We start from the raw sequence: 20,426 nt of genomic DNA on the forward strand, positions 1-20,426 counted from the left end.
CGGAATCTAGTAGTTTAGGAATTTGATGGCACAAAATAGCTGAAGTTGGACACTCTACAATGGCCACTGAAGTTCAAATCAAAAGGAAAAAGACATTTGCCACTTTAGTATGTTGTACTGACACATGTAGTCCAAAGCAATACGTCGGCAGAATAAAACATTGTTATCTACAAAACCCATACATGAGAATAAAGCACGTTCTTGGAACTCCGGGAAATTCCAGAATTTGAAATAAATCCAATACAAGATCCTGTTTGGCTCTAAATTTTGCTTCCAAGCTTCGCGCCTGGTTGCTACCCTGCAATCTTTCACTGGCCAAGTATATTTGAAATTGAATTCTTGATATTTCTCGATAGCTCTTCCCTGAAAACAAAAGAACAGAATCAATGAATGAAATATTCAGCGAAGCACAAAACGACTCCTAGAATGCTGGCAGTGCAATAATAGATGTTAGACCACATGCTGCTTCCATACAGATAGATGAGAGAGAATTTGTGATTTGGACATCATATACATAGTACCAAAAATTAGGAACTTCTGATCACATAATTAGTTAGGCACAATATCGCCAAACAAATCTACCATCTAACATTTGATTGCACAATATCGCCAAACAAATCTACCATCTAACATTTGATTCAAAGATGCACAGTAAAACTTTTATATAGACAGAAGGTTTGGGAAGGCTGTGTAAGGATGTAACTTTGGTAAACCACAAATTAGTATCAATATAATACAAATCAAGATGACAAAAATGTTTTTCCCAGATTTTTCCGAATAAATTGTCAAAATGAATTTTCCTCTTTTATTTTTAAAAAAAAGAAGCTTTGGTTGTAAGAATATCCAGGGAGGCTGCTGAAAGTTTGCCCACTAACTCAAAGGTTGTAGCTCTGTTTCTATGAACTCCCTTTGGAACCTACTCAAACTTTTGACTTGGTAGGAATCTCAAATCTGTATAACTGCTTGCATTTTAAACAAACAATCAACGAGATGAGACAAAATTTCCTTTTTATGGGAATCCAATACCCATGGGAATCAGCATTTCCATGTCCAAATGAGTTACCAAACATAAGAATAGACTGGAGGGGAATCTGAAGCCCATTCCCACCTCTCAATTCCTGTCAACCAAACATGCATAATAGGGGAGGTGTCTAATTAGAAATTGACCCAGGAAACAAGCTCTCGCACCTGTCAGGTTTGAATAGGAGGTACCGATATATAAACCACTGTAACAGTCAAGAAAGTTCAAGTTAGAAAGTTTAAATTTGATCTAGTATTGCTTCTGCATTCTCTATTTTCAAAAAAATGACAGATGTATCAAAGCACATACCCAAGAGAACAATATTCCAATGACCTCAAGAGCACTTGGGATAAAAGGAAGCTTGTCGATGGCCTGCAAGTAGAAGATCTTCAGTTAAAATGCATAGTGTATGAAGTATGAATAATGAAGATAATTAGATTTGTTTGTTTGGTTTGCTCCCATGCTGAGAACATGGATGGGAAATCATCAATGAATATAGTTCCCTGTACAGAACTTTTAATCTTTCCTCTTCATTCAGATCCTTTGCAAGTTTATCAGAATTTTGATGAGTTAACCCCCAGTTTCAAAACCAGATAAGTAGGCGTCCAAATCTGCCAATTAGCCTTCTACATTCCATGGCAGGCCCCTCTCTTGCCCACCATTGGCTAGGTCAAGAATTAGTTGCCAATATTTAGATGGTCAATGTCAAGTTGGTAGTTGATATATGAATTTGCTCAATCCTCTTAGAAGCCTTCTCTACTTCAAGTTGTGCACCATGGTTGACCCCATTTTATAACTTTTAACAGTAAAAGGCTAGAGTAACAACAATGATGATATATCAATCTTGATCAGCAAAGATATTAGTAATTACCACAATGAAACTGCTAGATGCCCAAATTGCGACAATGGCTGCGAAACTAAGACCAACAAGGCCAATTCGATCTTCAGAGTTGTTCCACTGTTTCAAACAAATACAAAAAAGAATTTTAAGATTGCATTCTGCATTTAAGCATCCCGTCTAGTACATTTTATTTACAACAAGATAGAGGCAGCACAGTATCTTTGCCTAAACTACATGATGTCAAGTCTATCAATCATAAAACAACTAAGTACAAAGAATAATTCTGGTTATTTCTTCCCTCATATTACCCTTGTGTATGGTGGTTTCCCTTAGTAAATGGTATGATATGACAGCAAATGCCACTATTTTTCTATTGTTTTGATTTTAACAATCCAGATAAATATATGTTCACTCATCATGTTGATCTCCATAAGTTTGTTGGCATAGGCCACAGATCAATATTTTACAAGCTATTAAGAAAAGACTGCAATTTAAAATGCATCTTTTCACCATTCTTGATTTTTAGCTGCTCCCGGCCGCTGTTAGTTTAAGTGCAGACATTTTGATGCATTCATGAACAAAGTGAAGACAACAATAAAGAGAAGCACAAAATAAAATAACTCACAGCGTTTTGAACATATTTGACAATGCTCTGGGATGAAGAATCAGAACTATCTCCAAGACCCTTTACAACAACCCGCGCACATCTCTGTCTACCTGCATCAAGAAACGAAGTTATAAAATTAAAGCATGTCTTGCACTTATGCATTCAAGCCTGGCGATGAATAAAATAATAAATGTAAAATACACATAATTTTGAGCCTAAGTAACCATCAAGTTCTGAATTCTAGCAGCATACCAACAAAAATATATGTAAGTTACAATCTTGGGCATTCACTTCCTGGAAGATGGAGTTCTAAAGTGTTGATATAAATGTGAATCAGGTAGAAATTTCTTTGACCTCCCCACCACCACACCCCACTATTGAAAAGGAGGGAAAATGCTCCTGTATGATAATTTCATGAACCAAAATTTTTAATGAATTCACAGATTGTTAGAACACAAGTTAGATATTCCAGCGGTCCAACCCCGATAAGCTTTACTGCACATGACTCGGATACTATATTATAAAGAATGATAACAGTTTATAGGACAAGACTGCATTAAATTTGGGCATCATAACCTGAAATCCCTGGTTTGCATGCGATTCATTAATTCCAAAAGTCTTAAAGCATGGAATTCTGTAATGAATGGTCATTGTCATGAACCATGAAGCATCTCAATTTCCTAGACAAAAGAATAGCATGAAAACTATTTCTGACAATATGTCAAACCTTTAACTTAAAGTCTGAAACTCTTGCGAATTGTCATAGGTTTTAATAAGAGGAAAAAAGGCAATTGTGTTTTGATTCATTCTATGCATACAATTCCTTCAACCTCCACTCTCACAAGTATGAGATCCACTAATTGAGTTCTAATTATATAGACGAGATCTAAATGGCTAAAACTTATGATCAAGAAAGCCGGAACTGGGGCTAGTATCCATGCCAGCCGGCCGGCGGTATGAACCGGTACAGTCCGGACCAGATCAGACCAACGCGAACCGACATAGGGCAGAAAGAGGGAACTGAGGAGAAGGAAGAGAGAGAGAGAGAGAGAGAGAGAGAGAGAACGAGGGGAGGAAAGAAAGAAAAGGAGGAAGGGAAGCCGCTGGAGGGCCACCAGCTGGCCGCCATGGCCGTCGGACGCCCTCCGACAGCCTCTCCGCCAGTTGTACGTCCCTCTGATACCGTCGCTCCTCCTCTTTCTCTCTTTCTCTTAAACGTCCTATCGGACGATATCGAGCTGTAGAAGCCTCCACGGCCCTCCAACGGCCTCAACAGACCACCGCCAGCCTCCGACAGCATCATCCCATCTTCCCCTCCCCTCCTCTCTCTCTCTCTCTCTCTCCCTTCCTCTCTTTCCCCCTCTTTTCCTCTTCCTTGTCGGGTGTTTCAATTTACCCATCCGAACTATCCCGGTTTGCCACCAGTATGGCCCAAAATGCCTTGAACCATCCGGTTTGGGATGGTTCGGCGAACAGTGCTCGTGATAACCTACTATCAAAAGCTACCCTTAGTAAACTAATGGGCCAAAAAGCATCCATCAATATATTGAAATATAATTGTTTCCAAATCAACTGTTTTTGAAATATGACATCAAAATGAAATGCAATAGACATATAACATCCTATGAAAATAATCTAATCTAAAAATTTAATTTCTTATCATCAAAAAAAAAAAAAATTGTAGGACTGAAGACCCTGCTTCTCATGTCAAAGAACTATGAGAGCATAGTAGCATACGAAGAAATGAAGAATTCAAACCTTTTTCTTTTTTCTAGTTAGCAGGATGGCCAACCAATTCCATTTCCTCAAGTTTCAAAACTAATGGAAAGATTTTTTTTTACCACAGAATTATAAGATTTCAACTAAAGAAAATCTCTGACAGCCGATTAACCCCCCAACCCCGGGCCTTCAAATAGAAATCGTACTGAGAGTTAGAAAAGAACGATTTTTATATCAACAAACATTGGCTAAAAGCAGCTTAAATTACCTTTAACCGTGGAAGCTGGAAGCTTTCGAACATTTTTGAAAATATATTTGTTTCCGCTTAAGAAAAGAGATGGTAGAATGCTGGCAGAGGCAGAAGCCATATTTGTCTCTGTGAATACATGAAAAAGGACCGTTAAATCATGAAAAATCGACACAAATAACTGGAAATATCCGTCCTTTCTTTGTGGGCATTCACAATTCGAACCTAAGACTCGAAATTTATCAAAAAGATGGAGCCGAGAAGGCGAGGGTTTTCCTTTTTCCTGGTGCGCCTCTTCCAGTCGTGGTCTCGGACAGTGATCATAGAAAGGGGGAGCCACAGTCTCTCGATGTGTACAGAGTGGATAGTTGTCTTTTTGCAAATTCCCCCCCATCCGTCGGACAAATTATGGATGTATGCATAACGCTATGGTCAGGGTTTATTTGCAAATAAAATTATGACAGTTCCGACTTTAACAGCTATTATTATGAGAAAATATTTGCTGCGACGGTGATTAACAAATCAATCATCAATTGTGAATAAGTGAAATACATGAGGTAAAATGAGGTATAATTTATAAGAATTGATGAAATACATGACAGAAATATAAAGGCTGTCATTTATTTGTTAAAAATTTGACATAATAGCAATGTTGCAATAAATATTTTTTTTATTATTATAATTTCAATTAAAAATGATGAAAAAGTAATTACACTGTTTTTCAAGATAGTCTTCGCCGAATAAAAATTACCTTTATCAATTTAATAAGTAAAGTTGAATTTGAAAATATTATTTTATTTAATGAATAAAAAAATAAATTGCATTTTTCGCTCTCTATCATATGACAAGTGCTACCATGGACTAAAATCTTGTTTAATTGTTAGATTACCTTGGTGCAGCAATACTATTTATTTATTTTTTTTTTTTTTTGGGTGTATAAGCAGGTTGGAAGCATACTTACTACATTCAAATCAAGGAATGAAGGGACATGAGGGGAGATACTTTAATTGGATATGTAATATTAATAGTGGAGTTTCTCATAAGCAGCTCAATTAATAATGGCTCTGCAAGCTTGCAGTTAATTTTGCAATTTTGTAAATAAATTGTCATCAAATGAGGCTACATGGTTCATATTTGAGATCATCAGTTGCCCTTATAGGTTGGTTTCATGGCAGGCCACTGTGATATTTAGAGTTGCCTAGGCAATTGAGATCTCCGTAGAGCCAAATTCTTATAATAAATGGGACAAGGGTTGTTTACAAAGGTATGAGCATGACTCAGGCTAAGGGTACTTTGTTAAAACTTTGCAGCCAGAACCAGATGGAACTATTGGGATTTGAAATCCTAGCATCAGCGAATATGACTTTTATCCTCTCTTTAGCCCAGAGACACAATGGAAACAAAATGTTTGATGTTCTGGAATTGCATTGAAATGCTTGTTTAGCATCGATGGAATTTCTTTCACTCGACAAGCTCCCCATGTAAGATGAATCAGCTGCATCACAAAGACAACACAAATTATGGGTGTAAATTTTTCTGGTACAAATTATATACACACCTTGAACAGCCTTTGAATTGTGCACTGTGACATGAAGTAAGAGACCAAAGAAGATACATGAGAACGAGAAAAACACAAGAACTCAGTGACTAACAGAAATTCAGCACTCCCTGAACTATCAACATAAGCTAAGTGTGAATGGGTCCAATTACCTCCAATCAGTTGTTTTCCTTTCTCCATAAAAACATGAACATTATAGCAATCAACAGATTAAACATATAACAAAGTAAGTGAAAAAATATACTTTTCAGAAAGGGTTTGATACAAATAACAAGCCAAAAAATGAAAAAGACACACTCAATGATTTTACAGGCTCCCCATTTTACTGCCGTTGGGTTTATTTTGCTTTGACTTGGCCAAGTTAACAAGATCGCCAAATAACTTATCTTCAGGCTTGGATTGTCTGTTGGATTGCTGACTGAAAGATGTCGATGAAGTGGGTATCTGATAAGAGGAGGTCATATTCATGTAATTATTGTTGTCTGTCAAGGAAAGCCCATACATCCTGTGAGAAATCTGATTTGGACTAGCATAAGGGTATGGAGCTCTCTGATCATAGTATTGAGCCGTTGGCTGTAGACCATATCCATAACCTATCAGCTGAACACCCTGCACTGGTTGTTGCTGCATGCCTGCAAACTGCCCACCCTGAATAGGTTGAGAATATAAACCTCCCACCTGGTTCCTCTGCATTGGCAGGGTAAGCATGCCCATCTGCTGGTTGTTCTGAATCAGTCCAGGATGCATTCCTCCAGGATTGCTGCTTTGGATTGGCCAGGGATGTATACCACCTCCAGGTTGGCCACTCTGCATTTGATGAGACTCAACCAGTTGGTTATTCTGAACTGGTTGAGCTTCCCATGGTGGCAGCGGAAGAGCTCCACCTCGATCATTTACATCTGTTTAAGAGAGAGTTATGTGATATCATACCCTCCTATGACCCATGAAAACTAGCTATGGATCGTATGGTTTAAGAGATGGTAATTTGGAACTGAAAATAACAAAAATAATTTCAACCAATATCAATTGGTTTAGTATTTCCATTCAACCAACATCAATTAGTTTAGTATTTCCATGCAACAGTTTCTTAAATAGTGACATTCCAAAGCACATAAACTTTTGGAAGAAATGGAAGAAGAAATATTCAAGGACAGCTACTTCAAGTTTTGACGTATAAGAGAATGGAGTTTTCAGGCATGACACTTCCGATAGAATGTTTTGTCACTTAAATGCATTTCAAAAGCAGTAAAATAGTCAAGGAAAATGTCAAATACTTACTGTAAGGTGCCTGCTGCTGGGAACTCAAGCCATGAACACTTGGACCATTCCATGCAGGATTTGCTTGACTCAACTGGGTTCCTTGCATGTAAGCTGCCTGTTCATACGGAGGTACCCCTGAGTTTGGGAGAGTTTCATTGGAAAAATAGGTAGACTGCTGGTGTTGTAGTTGAAGCTGAGATGCAGCAGGATATGTCTGTGATGCTGGATGCACCATATCAGAATTAATAGCACTGATAGGTTCTTTGCTGTTATTGTTGTTTTGAGAAAATACATTGGAAAGAGCTAAAATGCTCTGCTCAGTTCCAGAGGTAGCAGAACTATCAACTAGGTCAGTAACAGGTACAAGTGCAAGAGGCCTCTCAGTTGTAGGTTTACTGAAATCTTCACCACTAAGAAGGTCTATATTAGGATCAACTATAGCTAACGAGGTTGCCCCACCATTGGATGCTGGAGGTGCAGGCAGCAGTAATTGCTGAAAAGGAGACTGATCACCAGTGCTTGTGCTTGTACTGGACCTACAGAATACATGCACTATGCCTTAAGGAAAACAATTTTTTTTATTTTGTTGACGTAACAAATATAACAAATTGAAAATGAACAAAATCAAAGCCTTCCACCTGATCAAACAAGGCCAAAGTCCCAACCATGGATTTAAAGGTAAAGTACTCAAAAGGAACAGTGGGACGATCATTCATACAAAATTTTATCTAAGTAGAGGCTGCCTTCTAGTGCATTAAATTTTATAAGATTGAAAATGAATGAGCTAATACACCTTTAAAGCAATTTTATACATAGATGAACTGATTTTTATTCCTCCTTTTTTAAGGATATAACTACTTTCCTGAATAAAAACTTTCAAACATGTTGAGTAAGCAATAAATAAAGTTGTTTCTAAAAGAATATGGACTACTTTTGATTCTTTTGTGCACTATTATCTGCATTTGTTGCAGCAGAGTCATCAACATCTACAAGTGCTTGAAGAGTCTTTGGCTTCTCTGCATGAACAGCAGTGCCTGAAAGAACAGCATCATGTCTAGCTAGAATCCGCTGCAACTCATCATTTAGTGCAAGTCCTTCGCGAAGTAGTTCCTCATCCCTGTAAGTATTAGAAAGCAAATAGTAAACAGCCATTTAGCAAAGTATGAGAGACCACAATCTCATTCAGGCTTTCATGTGGGCTCAGGTTGCACAGAAAAGATTTAATGCCTATGACACAGCATGTCGACGCATAATATGTTGGATTTATTTGGCTTTATGTTAAAGAAAAGAAAAGAATCAAGATGCATTCAAATTAAAAATATATATGGTTTTATACAGAGATTTTGAGGCTACTTTGGCAAAAAGCCAGCATATAAAACTGTCCTTAAAAATTCAGAGAGAGAGAGAGAGAGAGAGAGTTGCAGAGTTGCACAGAAACAGAAAGGCTATCCAAAAAAAAGAAGAATAGAAAGGTAAATGAAAAGAGAAAACTAAATGAAAATGAAAAGGATAGTACTTTCTTTCCTAAAAGCATAAAGGTGTCGAATGTTCTTTTATTTCAACAAAACATATGAAAAATGGAAGGCTGCTTTTCAGAGGGATATCATATTAAATAAATAGATTACACCTGCAATCTTGGCAAAAAGAAAAACACAGTTAAAAAAATTGACGTTATTTACAAACTACTGTTTTTTAAAGATTACATGCTGATGTATAAATAACTCTTTAGAGGTCTTACGAAGTCGTGTTCACAAGATGTACCACTCTCTGCTTGTATGAACGGCACTGATCAACAAGGTCGACAAGCACCTCCTGTGTGAGTCCCTGCATGTTAGCAGAAACATGGAATTCAGACTGAAAGTTATGCACAAGATCCAATATTTGAAACTTAGTGAGTACGAATCAAAATTCTAAAAGTTTCAGGTAAGGGACTCATTTTCAGAATCAGGCCTCGGTTTGGGTCTCAAATAATTACACCTTCAATTCTGGCTAAAGATAAATGAGAAATAGGCCATATGCAGATTGAAGATAATAACAAGTTGAATATGTGATGCATGTGTCAGGTGGACTTGAATCTTACCCAAACACAACCTGATTTGAACCTCAACATTGCCCGAATTCATAGCCATTAGTTCGGCAGGGGTCCCAAACCATGATCTGAACGCTAACAGAGCTTAAGTATAAATCTAGAAGAACTGGACCAGAATGAATCAATCCCAACAAATATTATTTCCAAAAACAGAATTTAACCAAATGAAATCAGAGGTGAGCCTAACCCAACCTCAAACTGGAGCTAGCCTTGCCTAGCATGCCAAGAGAATTAGTTGCATCTAGGTCTAGATCCTAGATCTGAAGCTGGTCAGACCACACCCAACCCATCCCTGCTTGCAGCCCTCATTGAATCCAATACCTTATAATTTCCAATAACCAACATTTTTCCATTAAACCAAATTACAAGTTAATTGAGCCTAGCATACAAAATTTGCGGTTGATTGATTGGAGTTCATAAAACTAAAGGAATCAAAATATGTGCGTCCATATCCAACCAATGTAAATGGCTTCAGTTCACTTGAGACAATCCAGATGCTAGCAACAGGTTCAAATAATGAGTTTATAGATACTTTACAATACTAGAATCCAAGTTAAGTGTTTGCAGCATGATGTTTTCAACAGCCCTTGCCAGCCATTAGTTGATGTTTCAATCCAGATATCCAAGTTCCATTCAAGATTTTTAGCATTTGCATGTTTAGTCACTAGTCATAAGTAAAATTCAAGTCTGAACAGTTACTCCGGCCTTAGATATGAAAATAAAATCAGCAGCATCAATTTGCAGATTACCTTTTTGTTCCCAGGTTCTAAAGCATTAAGCATTTGTGCAAGAATATCAATAGCACTGCGGGCATTCTCGATTTCTGTAAGGCTGAACAAAGAAACCTAGTTTCAATTTATAAAATCAAATATAGGAGCAGAAACAGAAAAATAACACATAATTATTCAAAAGGTAATCGGAATAAAAGGAAATTGTATAAAGAGCTGAGGCATACAGACTGGATTGGAAAAGGGAGCATAATAGGAAGCTCTTATACCTCATTCTGCAGCTGTAGGTTCAGTTTTTCTTCCTTTTATTTCATATATCTAACCGGTTTGGTAACTAAAGCCCCAGATAAGGTGAAACCTTACAACTTACCATTTACCAGGCTTGAGTACTTAACAGGTACAGGTCACCTCCGCTACCACAAATTTAAATAACATAGATGGAGTTGGAGTTTGACAAATATGTAAATATAAAGAGGCAACAAATCACAAAATCCTGCCATATCATTTTCACATGATGCAGCAAGAAATCCATAACCATTGTCAAACACCCTATCGATACATTATGACAGCTAGAAGTAAAAGGAAGATGAAATCTCATTAAACTGTACTAAGAACTGAGATTGAAAGCATACCAAGTCAAACCCATCCCAAAACCGCAAAGCTTGGGTTTCTCTTGACTCTTGCTATGAATTAACAAACCACAACTTTCCTTCCTCTTTGTATGGGTATTATCTTAATAATTAGTGATTCACTGATGGTGAATGAAACAATAGAAATGTTAATCTAGAAGCCCTAATATACAAGGAGATTCATTTGTACAATTCCCCTATTTCTGTAAGCTGCAGGCTTTTGATAGATAGAGAGGTTTATTTGATGACAAATGTAATTTATCACTTATGTTAATGTAAGATGGCGCACAACAGATCTAATGAAGGCTTCTCAGATAATTTAATTATCAGGAGTGGATTCTGAACATATCAAAGGTCACTCTTGCACAAAGTACTTGAATCTCAAACAAATATTCCCACAAACAAACACTGGCTATTGAATGCTTAACACTCTATCAACACCAATTTATTTTATCACTTATTAATTTAAAATTAACTCAGTGATAACATGCAGCTATATAACGATGGCAAGTGGATCGAATCTTTATAGCAAGGTCTGCCATACTAGTGCATACCATGCCGTACCAGGCATACCATACCATAACAGTATCAAACTAAGACTCAATATAAAGGCATGCCAAGTCGCAGTACGTTGAACCGACACTATACCAACATGGTACTAATACAGTGTCTGGTGCCAAGATAGCGAACCTTGCTTCATAAGCTTCAAGAAAGAACATTCTTTAAGAATATGGTCTCAAAAATAGTATGAGACCTAGAAAACTGTTACTAATAGTAGTAGTAGTAGTAGTCAGACTTAACAAACTAATATGATACGGAATGAACAAATTATATTTCAGTACATGCTGATGTTCCACTCCCGAAAGCATATAACATGCTAATTAAGTATATTAAAACATTGGCAAGGGGAACTACATAACGCACCTCAAAGCAAGAATATCTGAACTAACAGAAGACTCAGGTGCCTCTTGTTGATAATCAGGATTTCCGAGATTTCGCAAAGATTGAGGATAGGATGTCAAAGGTTGTGTCTGCAGAGGAGTAAATACAGGTGCAGATCTCTCAGGCCTTTGAGGATATACAGCTCCTGCATGCTGACAGACAAAAAATACCTCAGGAAAATTTCAATTAAGAAGATATGTGTGTGTACATACATACCAACTTATGCAAGTACCTAAACATGGTGTATATGATAACCTAAACATGAATTATTACTAAAAAGATATCAAACTAATGTTAGCCACCCCAGCAACAGTTCTCTGATGGATGGACATGAGTCAGCTTTATCTAAGATAGTTTGCAGTGAGAGGGATGCTTTTCAGAAAGTAAATATATCTATCACCACCTAACTTGTAAACTATTAGAAGTCTGAAAGCATACCAACAACTCCTGATATGCTGCAAAATATTGTGGATATCTTGCCTGTGGACCACCAAATGCTTCTTGCCAAGTATCTATTAACACTAGTACCTTCTCCTTGACATGAATATCAGGTTGCTGCATAGATTTAGAATGAGATAATTTAAATTTTTCAAAAGGAATCAAGGACAAAAAAGTGGACAAGAATTAAGATGATTCTTGAGATCATATTAAAACCTTCTTTCTCACTATCTTCACCATTTCATGCAGGATATCTTTCTCGGCAACATGCACGTGGACTATGTCACCGCAGTTCTTTACCATTGTTTCCAAAAGCTGGTAGAATTGAAGCAGGAACACACTGCTATTAGTCTAGGATTTCCGAAATAACCCAACAACAACAGTATAACAGAAAAACTGATAATGGTGTCAAAGTTGCAGGGTAAGAAAACTATATTGACTGATGTTTAACAAAGGCATTGATTTATCCCCAAAAAATTGCTATGTTTCCTGACTTGCCATAGTAAATATGTTAAAAATATCTGTTACCAAATTCTTTGATTTAGCACAATATAACCAAATCCAACACTTGAGCATGGAAATTGGTATGACACTGGGACAACACTTGGACATGGCTCCATAAGAAGAAATTCTTAGATATTGAAAGGATCCAACTATTAGACCTGCAACCACACCCAAGACATGAACCAGAGTCCATGTAATGTGTCTTAAAATAACTTTCATCCCTTGACTCAAGACAGCCTGCAATACTTCAATAAATCATCGATGCTTACCAGTACAAATCTATCATCATCGAAAGTGTTAAAGGCAAAAAGATGAAGTGTGAACGGAACAAATAAAGCAAATAAGAATAAATACTTCAAATAGCAGTATATACTTGATAGTTCTAGACATTAAGGCGGATATTCTGGGCATTATTGACCAAAGGTCCAGAACTGACCCAGAGGTGGGACAAAAACCAAATTTTTAAACCCTGAATAAATCTAAAGATGCTACAGCCATGGAAAAGCAGATCATAAAACTTAAGAGAAGACTTTCATACAAAACAGATCACCCCTTGTTTTTTGTTAAACCTGTTTTACAAAGTAATCAGGGTTTATGGTTATTTGTTTTAAGAAACCCCATAGACATCCAAACAGGCCCAAGGATCTTCATTTTCTCAGGAATGAACGTCTAATATGCAATTAGACATTTGGTATAAGCTAAATCAGCCTCAACTTTGACCATAACAAACAAGCAAAAATGAAAACATGGTTTTAGATGGGACAGAATTTGGAATGTAAAACATGTATATACATTAAACAGAACAAAGTTATGAGAATCAAGAATGTGCACAGACATCTATCATACTGCAGACTCTTTCCCGACGAATATGCACTTTATGATAAATACTGATTTCGCTTAGGTTACAACAGCCCACAAGTGTATTGGGGCATCTGATAATGCTAGATAGCCAAAATAAAAGGGATCATGCTTTGTGACAACAATGATTCATAATAAAATACCTATTACTAAGTTTTTTTGCTAAATGAGTAAAATAGTTAGGTTTAAATTGTTTAATCATGTGCTGTAACAAGGAGTCCTCATGCTTTCCCATCTTTACCTTGATTTTAAGATGCTTCACCAGTTTCCTCGAACAACCTCCAAGGTCTCAACATACATGGCTTCAGGGTTAGGAAGGGCTTGGAGTTTGGACCTAGTTCCCATCCCGCTTGTTTCTTAAAATGTCTGTTTCTTTGATTCAAGAACCTTGGGTTCTTTTTATTAATTTTAGTAAATTAAAAGCTTATATCATAAATCAAAGCTAGTATCACAGGCCTTGTTCATGACTTGGGTGCTTCATCATCATTAAGCTGGAAAACTTTCCAATCAGATGCATGGGTGTTGCTCTCAGAAACAGAAAACCTAAGTCACTAGTTGGTTGCAAAAGTAAACTTCTGTCCTGGTCACAATCTTGTCAAAACTTCATTCGTATCACATTTATTTGTCATGGACCCTAGCAATTCCTGTAGCATTGAATTTTAACAGTTATGTATACATACCTTCTAGAAGCAAGGTGTGCATATGAAGATATAATGTTTTTAGATACTAATTATCACTTCTTAATGGCCTGAATTTCATGCCTAAGTATGACAGGAACAAAATTTTCATAACATTGGATTGAGAATTAGAGACCTAAAATAAATTTAAGTATTAAATGTGCCAAGGAATATCCTAAAACTGTACAAAAAAGCAGCTGCATTTCCCAACTTTTCAATTCCCATAATATACCTGACTATATTTCTCCTTTGAAGGTTTAAACCATGGCAATCTTCTATAGAAAAGGATTCCAACGTCACTAAACTCTGAGAAGGATAAGTCCAAGAGGGAACTCTCCTTAAGTTGGGATTCCATGATTCTATACATAATAAGAATCAGATATCCTTCAAAACCCAAATTCATAGTGATTTGTCAGTCATAGCAAAACCTAAACTTTTCCAGATTAAGAATGAAATATACCAAATAAACCTAAACAAATTTCACGGGGAAGGCACATTAGTGTCTGAACCACATTAAACTCTTTTAAACTTTATCTTATATCTAAAATCTTAGCGGCCGTGACATGCATTATAACTAGTATATGTTTGACTTTCTAAAAATGATAATTAGCTCACCCACATGCATTACGACTAGTGCATACATACATACATACATATATGTATGTATGTACGTACACATATATGTTTAACTTTTGAGAAACTGACAACGTCATAAACTAAAAATAAAAAGACAGCATATGTTACAGAATATATTAAGCTAAAGTTCCTCTAGTTAGATTGAATATGACAATGATGATGATAATTGTACTGAAGGATGGAGACATTAGGAAGCAGGTGGAAGAGAGATGGAGTGCAGTATGTGAGGTAGGAGATCTAGTACTGAGGAAATGCAAAACACAAGATCAAGGGACTCCCGAAAAAACAGTATTCTGGCAGTTACAAGAAACAGCATGAGATTATTGTTGAAATAATAGATGCCACTAAAGCAAAAGAACAGAAATTAATAGAAATAATTGTGGTGCTTACTGTCAATGCAAGAAGCTGAACCTTTGGATTCTTATGTCTAAGACGCTTCTTGAGTCCCTTTACGACATCTTTTGCTTGTCTGGTAAACCAAATATTGACAAAAACAAAAATATTAGAGTAAAATAACTAATAATCTCTCTTTGATATCACACATCATCAACCAACAGATGCTATTGCATTAGAGCACATAAATGAAGGATAAATTTTAAATATGTTCATACTCTATACAGATGAACTTTGTTGTCTGAATTTTTCTGCATCAGTGCCACCATTTTGAAGGTCATGTTGTAGGTCAATTAGCAATAAAATAGAAGCTCTCATGGGTTGCAGTATCCCTAATGCCCACTAAGAAGAAACTAAAATAATATAAATATAAGCAGAAGTCCTTATTTCAATCCAAGAGAAAATGTACAGCAGATTATGCCATCAAAAAGATCTTGAAGTCTGGTAATATCTTCTTGCAATATTCCATGAATGCCAAACAAAGGCTGTAAAATATAGCAACCCAGGACGCATGTCAAGCCATGAGGACTCAAAATACAAGAAAGTCATTTCTATACATTCATACAAGAATACATACATACATACAAGAAAGTCATTTCTACACATACATGTATACATACATAAGTATATACATATATACTTATGAAACAGAAATGCATACGTACTTATGAAATGGAAATGAGTCTAGCAAAATGTAAAGCAAACCATTAGAGAACTCGATAGTTGGGGAACTCTTTTTGACATATGCAGCTTCAGAAAAACAACCTAAAGTATGCAATGGATTACAGACCATCCAAAGATTTTGTTTGGACAGGTAAGTGCGAGAATTTTCTTGGGACTAAACTCGGAGGCCAGATCTCGTGACACAACATGAAGCAACCGTTTTTCTTGGAGTGAATTAATTAGAAAAACATGAAGTTTCCAACATAGTATGCCAGGGAATATAACAGCAAAACTATTTCAAAAATAAAACTAATATTAAAGCACAAAAAATTGTATAGGACAATAGAAGAAAAGCTAAATGAACAAGACTAAGTGGGTGTGGAGGACTCCCTGAACTAAAACAAGTTGTATTCAATTAAGAGGTAAATCTATTTTCCAAGGGCATAATTCATTTTCTTACATGGATCAACCTAAACTAATTGCTCCAAATAAACGGTAATGGGTTAATGAATCAAAATATGATTCATTAAAGTTTGACAAGTTTCTATCACCAGCTGTCCATTAGACATGAACTCTCCAGCATTGATGCCGAATTGCTGACTAGAGGAGCTTTAGAAAAGAGTGAGGCCTATAATCAAACCTAATAAGACCAATTGGTGCTTGACATTACCATGGTACATTCAGATTCAATTTGTTTTATCTGAAAAACTTTACTATTTGTTTACCATGGGGATGGCGGATCTGAAGCATGCATATAATTTCTACATGCACATCAGAGAGACGTCGTCCCCCATATGATAGCATCTAGGTAATTGTTATTACAATTGGCATCAGTGCATTAGGAAACTCCATGACGTCATGGCCATGCAGAAAGGTTCTACTTCCATCTTACCATGGTGATTGCATTAGTTCAAAACCTCCTAAGATCTTACTGAGCTCGGTGTAGAACTCTCTAAAAAGGGACACCAACCTCCATAAGACTTACAAATAGAAAAAAGTAGGAAAAGCACTTCTATCCAACATTTGAGTAAATACTGATGGTTCCATTGCTCAAAAATATGACACATACACAGCATCTCCTACATCCATTCACCTATTTTCTATTTTCTATATAGCTTAAAATGCCGCCGCCCAAATTTCTTCACATAACAGATTCAATTTATCCATCATATCGAGACATCCTCGCCTCAAATCATACAAAATTACAAACAGATGTAATACAACCCTGCATTATTATCTTTCCTGCGAAAGAAAAAAAAAATGAGAGCTTTTTAGCTAAAACACTTCTAAGACTCGAAATTAACCAGCCCTGATACAGTACAACAAACAAAAAACCCAAAGAGATCCCAATTCGAATAGGATGAAACAGAAAGATGACTTCAGAAATGGAACAGAGAAAGAAAGCTAGCAGTGGTGGAATCTGATACCCAGGGTCGCGATTGCAAATGTCGCAGATCTCCATGTTCATCGCCCAATCCGGACCGATCAGCATGATGCTCGTCGCCCGATCCGCCAACGACCCCGTCATTGCTGCAGCCCCCGCGAAGCAACAGGGAAATAAACTAACCACGAAAGTGGGATCTCGGCCACGAAACCTCTTCCTCCGCCGATCAGAGAGGGGCGCGTCACGGACCCTGGGGAGGAGAGCAACCCTAATCGATTCCTGGAATCTCTCCTTTCCCTTCGCCGGAGAGGTGCTGGTTTTTATATCTATATTTTATTTAAAATGGAGGAGAAAAGGAAAAGCAAATCACTTCCGCTACGGCTATCTTTCGCGAGGCTCGCTTCGCGGATGCGTTGGCTTTTTGTCAAGCGATTTCATCATTACTGACTCGATTACGCCCTATGGGAATACGCCCCATGTTTGGTTGCAAGGGAGGAGTGGGTGATCCAGGAGTGGCAGCGTCCTCTGCCACCATTCCCACATTTGGGTGGGTTTGGTGCTGGTCTCTCCTCTTCTTTGGTGGAGTTGGGAAAGAAAAGAATACTGTATTTACTATTTAGATGATTTTTTTATTTTTTTTGACAGAGAAAGAGAAAGATCTCCCAAGTTTATTTAGTGGCTATGGAAGGAGATACAAGGTGGTGGACATTTCTCTTTTTTTTTTTTTTTTTCCTTCATTTTTAAGTTTAATATGAGTAATCTCTTACCTATCATACTAAACTTGAAGGAAAGAGAATTTGATAGGTAAGAAGGAAAGAGAATTTGACTTGTTTCCAAACCAGAAAAATTAGAAAGAAATTTATAGAAAAATCTGCTCTTCTTAAGGAGAAAAATGATAAGTAAATCTACTCTTCTCCAGGCATAGAAAGAAAGATGACTGTTTAATAGATTTACAAAGGTCGTCTTCATTTGCATGGCATGCTTTATGGTTGTTTCTGGGAATAATTTTTTTCATAATAGATATATTGAAAATGGATGGTAAAATGGCATGGCCTGCCAAAAAGAAAAAGCAATCTTAAAAAAAAAAATCAAATAATATTAAGGGGGTGTTTGATCTGTAGTTGGAATAGTGATGGAAATAAGTATGAAAACTGGAATGGGTATATCCCTTAATGTATTTGTTTTGTGATTGAAATTGAAGTCATAATGGAATTTGAATATAAAAAAAAAAAAAAAAAGGATTGAGTTCCAGGGAAATGAGATATTTTTATTTTCTTCAGAATTAGAATACAAATAGGATACCTTCCAACCAAATAACTGGAATGAAAATCAATTATTCTCACTTTCATTTCTTTCTAACTCTTGATCGTAATGATCATACAACTATCACATAATACAACACATTAGATGCAGGTGATCATCGAAAATATAAAAATATCAAAATATGATGTTTTACCAACACACTCTTCTTTATACTTTCAGTTGTATAGTATTAAATCTTGGCACATGCAACACTTATGATTGGTGTAACTAATAAATGGCCATGATTTTAATTTTTTGAGAGGTATTAGTTTCAAGATCCATTGGAATTCAATCATCAACTTAGGAAGAAAAAAAAGGAAAAGAAAATTTTAGATAATGTAGCTTGAGGTTAAGATTCTAAAAGATACAAACTAAGAGTTGGGACAGTATATGAAGTCTTTGACCGAGTAACTTCAAAATGATACCCATAACAGAAGTATCTTGGGAAATCAAAAATCATGCTCTTCAATAATCTGCAAAAGGATAGTCTTGGAATCTACAAAATTATGGTGTTGCTAGATGGTGGGCAAAATAGAATTTTTATGTAAGCATCATGGTTGCCACTAACATAAGAACATCATAGAACAATAATACTATATTGACAAGTATATATCATGTCAAAAGGATTTGGTTTTTGGAAGCTTTTAAATTGGTGCTAAGAACAAAAATTTATTTGCATGATATGTATGCCAGATATAGTAAATAGAAACCCTCCAATTAAGATGGAAAGATAAAGATGATCATTCCTTTGTCATTGCATATTTTTCTTGCTATATTATATATATATATATATAGTTACAATAAGAGGATCAAGATCTCATAACAATAAAACTATAGTATGAATATAGAGAATCTCTTGCATAACCAGAACTAAAAGAATTCCATATTTTGTCTTTTGATAATAGCTTTTCATGCTAACACATCTGCAATTCACTTTCCTTTTTTTTATAAACAGGACTTGCAATAAAGCTAGAAAATGATGAGAGGAAATTGGGGTTCGAATGACATTTTATCTCTTTTTTTTAAAATTGAGGATCATGTCCCACCCAAAAATCCACAATTTTTAAATGGATAGTTGTTATTAAACATAAGAGTGAAAGCGGTGTGAATATCATCTGTTCGAATTTATTTTCATATCCGAATCAATTTGGATATATATAGAAATTTGAGGTTCTAACTAATATCCATATCCATAAAAAAAAAAAAATGAATATGGATAGACAACTATTCAATCTGTATCTGAATTTATGTATACTCCTATATAATTTTATATAGCACTTATTAATTTTTAAATAAAATATAAACTATAAAAATATATTATTAATTTGATTTATTATTTATTTAGTAATATCTTTAATTATGTAATCATAAAGTTTTTAATTATTTAAGTTATATTCATAATTATATCCATACTTTCAGTATTCGAATTGTATATCTATACTTTCAATATTCAAATCGTATCTATATATGCTTAAAATAAATATGGATACAAATTTTATATTCAAATAATATCTATATTCATATATATATATATATATATATATATATATTTATATTTATCAAAAAAATAAATATAAATATGAATATATTGATATCCGACTTATTCCAGTCTTATCTAAGCATCGGAGAGTTCATCTTTTGGATAACAAAACAATGGTGCAGTTTTAAACATTTCTATTCCAGGATCAATGGAAAGCTCGTCCAACCTATATAAATGCCGGTAAAGTAGGAATTAATGAGTAACCCATGCTTCAATGTTGACTTATAAATATTTTATTCTAAAATCTATCGTTCATTTCACTATATAATGCAAAACATCTAATCGTAAGGCATGTCCCCTGGTTCCCATTTCTCAAACTTCTCCAAGGTTTTCGACTTCACGTCGATCTTTTAACTTAAGAACCTAAAAGTTAAAATCCAATCAGGGGTC

The 20,426-nt window shown here is 35.7% G+C and overlaps 2 protein-coding genes across 2 annotated transcripts; both read right to left on the reverse strand.

Moving 5' to 3' along the window:
• Window positions 1-72: 72 nt before the first annotated feature.
• On the reverse strand, window positions 73-4,821 carry LOC105047369 (protein CURVATURE THYLAKOID 1C, chloroplastic). The gene is made up of 7 exons (XM_010926283.4): window positions 4,661-4,821; window positions 4,457-4,564; window positions 2,488-2,579; window positions 1,893-1,979; window positions 1,331-1,393; window positions 1,189-1,226; window positions 73-363 (listed from the first exon to the last, which is right to left on the reverse strand). The coding sequence occupies exons 2-7, from the start codon at window positions 4,554-4,556 to the stop codon at window positions 309-311; spliced, it is 435 nt and encodes a 144-aa protein (XP_010924585.1). The 5' UTR covers window positions 4,557-4,564; window positions 4,661-4,821; the 3' UTR covers window positions 73-308.
• A 1,391-nt stretch (window positions 4,822-6,212) lies between these two features.
• On the reverse strand, window positions 6,213-17,819 carry LOC105047370 (TOM1-like protein 9). The gene is made up of 11 exons (XM_019851049.3): window positions 17,444-17,819; window positions 17,238-17,405; window positions 15,145-15,223; window positions 12,296-12,394; window positions 12,080-12,196; window positions 11,624-11,793; window positions 10,092-10,173; window positions 8,992-9,077; window positions 8,185-8,370; window positions 7,272-7,789; window positions 6,213-6,892 (listed from the first exon to the last, which is right to left on the reverse strand). The coding sequence occupies exons 2-11, from the start codon at window positions 17,336-17,338 to the stop codon at window positions 6,300-6,302; spliced, it is 2,031 nt and encodes a 676-aa protein (XP_019706608.1). The 5' UTR covers window positions 17,339-17,405; window positions 17,444-17,819; the 3' UTR covers window positions 6,213-6,299.
• Window positions 17,820-20,426: the final 2,607 nt, after the last annotated feature.

Source organism: Elaeis guineensis, chromosome 6 (genome assembly GCF_000442705.2).
Source record: "Elaeis guineensis isolate ETL-2024a chromosome 6, EG11, whole genome shotgun sequence".
In the NCBI taxonomy this organism is placed as follows: Eukaryota; Viridiplantae; Streptophyta; class Magnoliopsida; order Arecales; family Arecaceae; genus Elaeis; species Elaeis guineensis.

Bases quoted from the DNA above. Each gene is read 5' to 3' on its own strand.
- LOC105047369 (XM_010926283.4), bottom strand. From the start codon at position 4,556: ATGGCTTCTGCCTCTGCCAGCATTCTACCATCTCTTTTCTTAAGCGGA. The intron at 2,580-4,456 runs GTAATTTAAGCT...TTCTTGATGCAG, and splicing joins TCCAGCTTCCACGGTTAAAG to GTAGACAGAGATGTGCGCGG. The intron at 364-1,188 runs GTGCGAGAGCTT...TTTTGTTTTCAG, and splicing joins CTCCTATTCAAACCTGACAG to GGAAGAGCTATCGAGAAATA.
- LOC105047370 (XM_019851049.3), bottom strand. From the start codon at position 17,338: ATGACGGGGTCGTTGGCGGATCGGGCGACGAGCATCATGCTGATCGGT. The intron at 12,197-12,295 runs GTTTTAATATGA...AAATCTATGCAG, and splicing joins TGAAGATAGTGAGAAAGAAG to CAACCTGATATTCATGTCAA. The intron at 7,790-8,184 runs GTAGTCCATATT...TGTATTCTGTAG, and splicing joins AGTGCACAAAAGAATCAAAA to GTCCAGTACAAGCACAAGCA.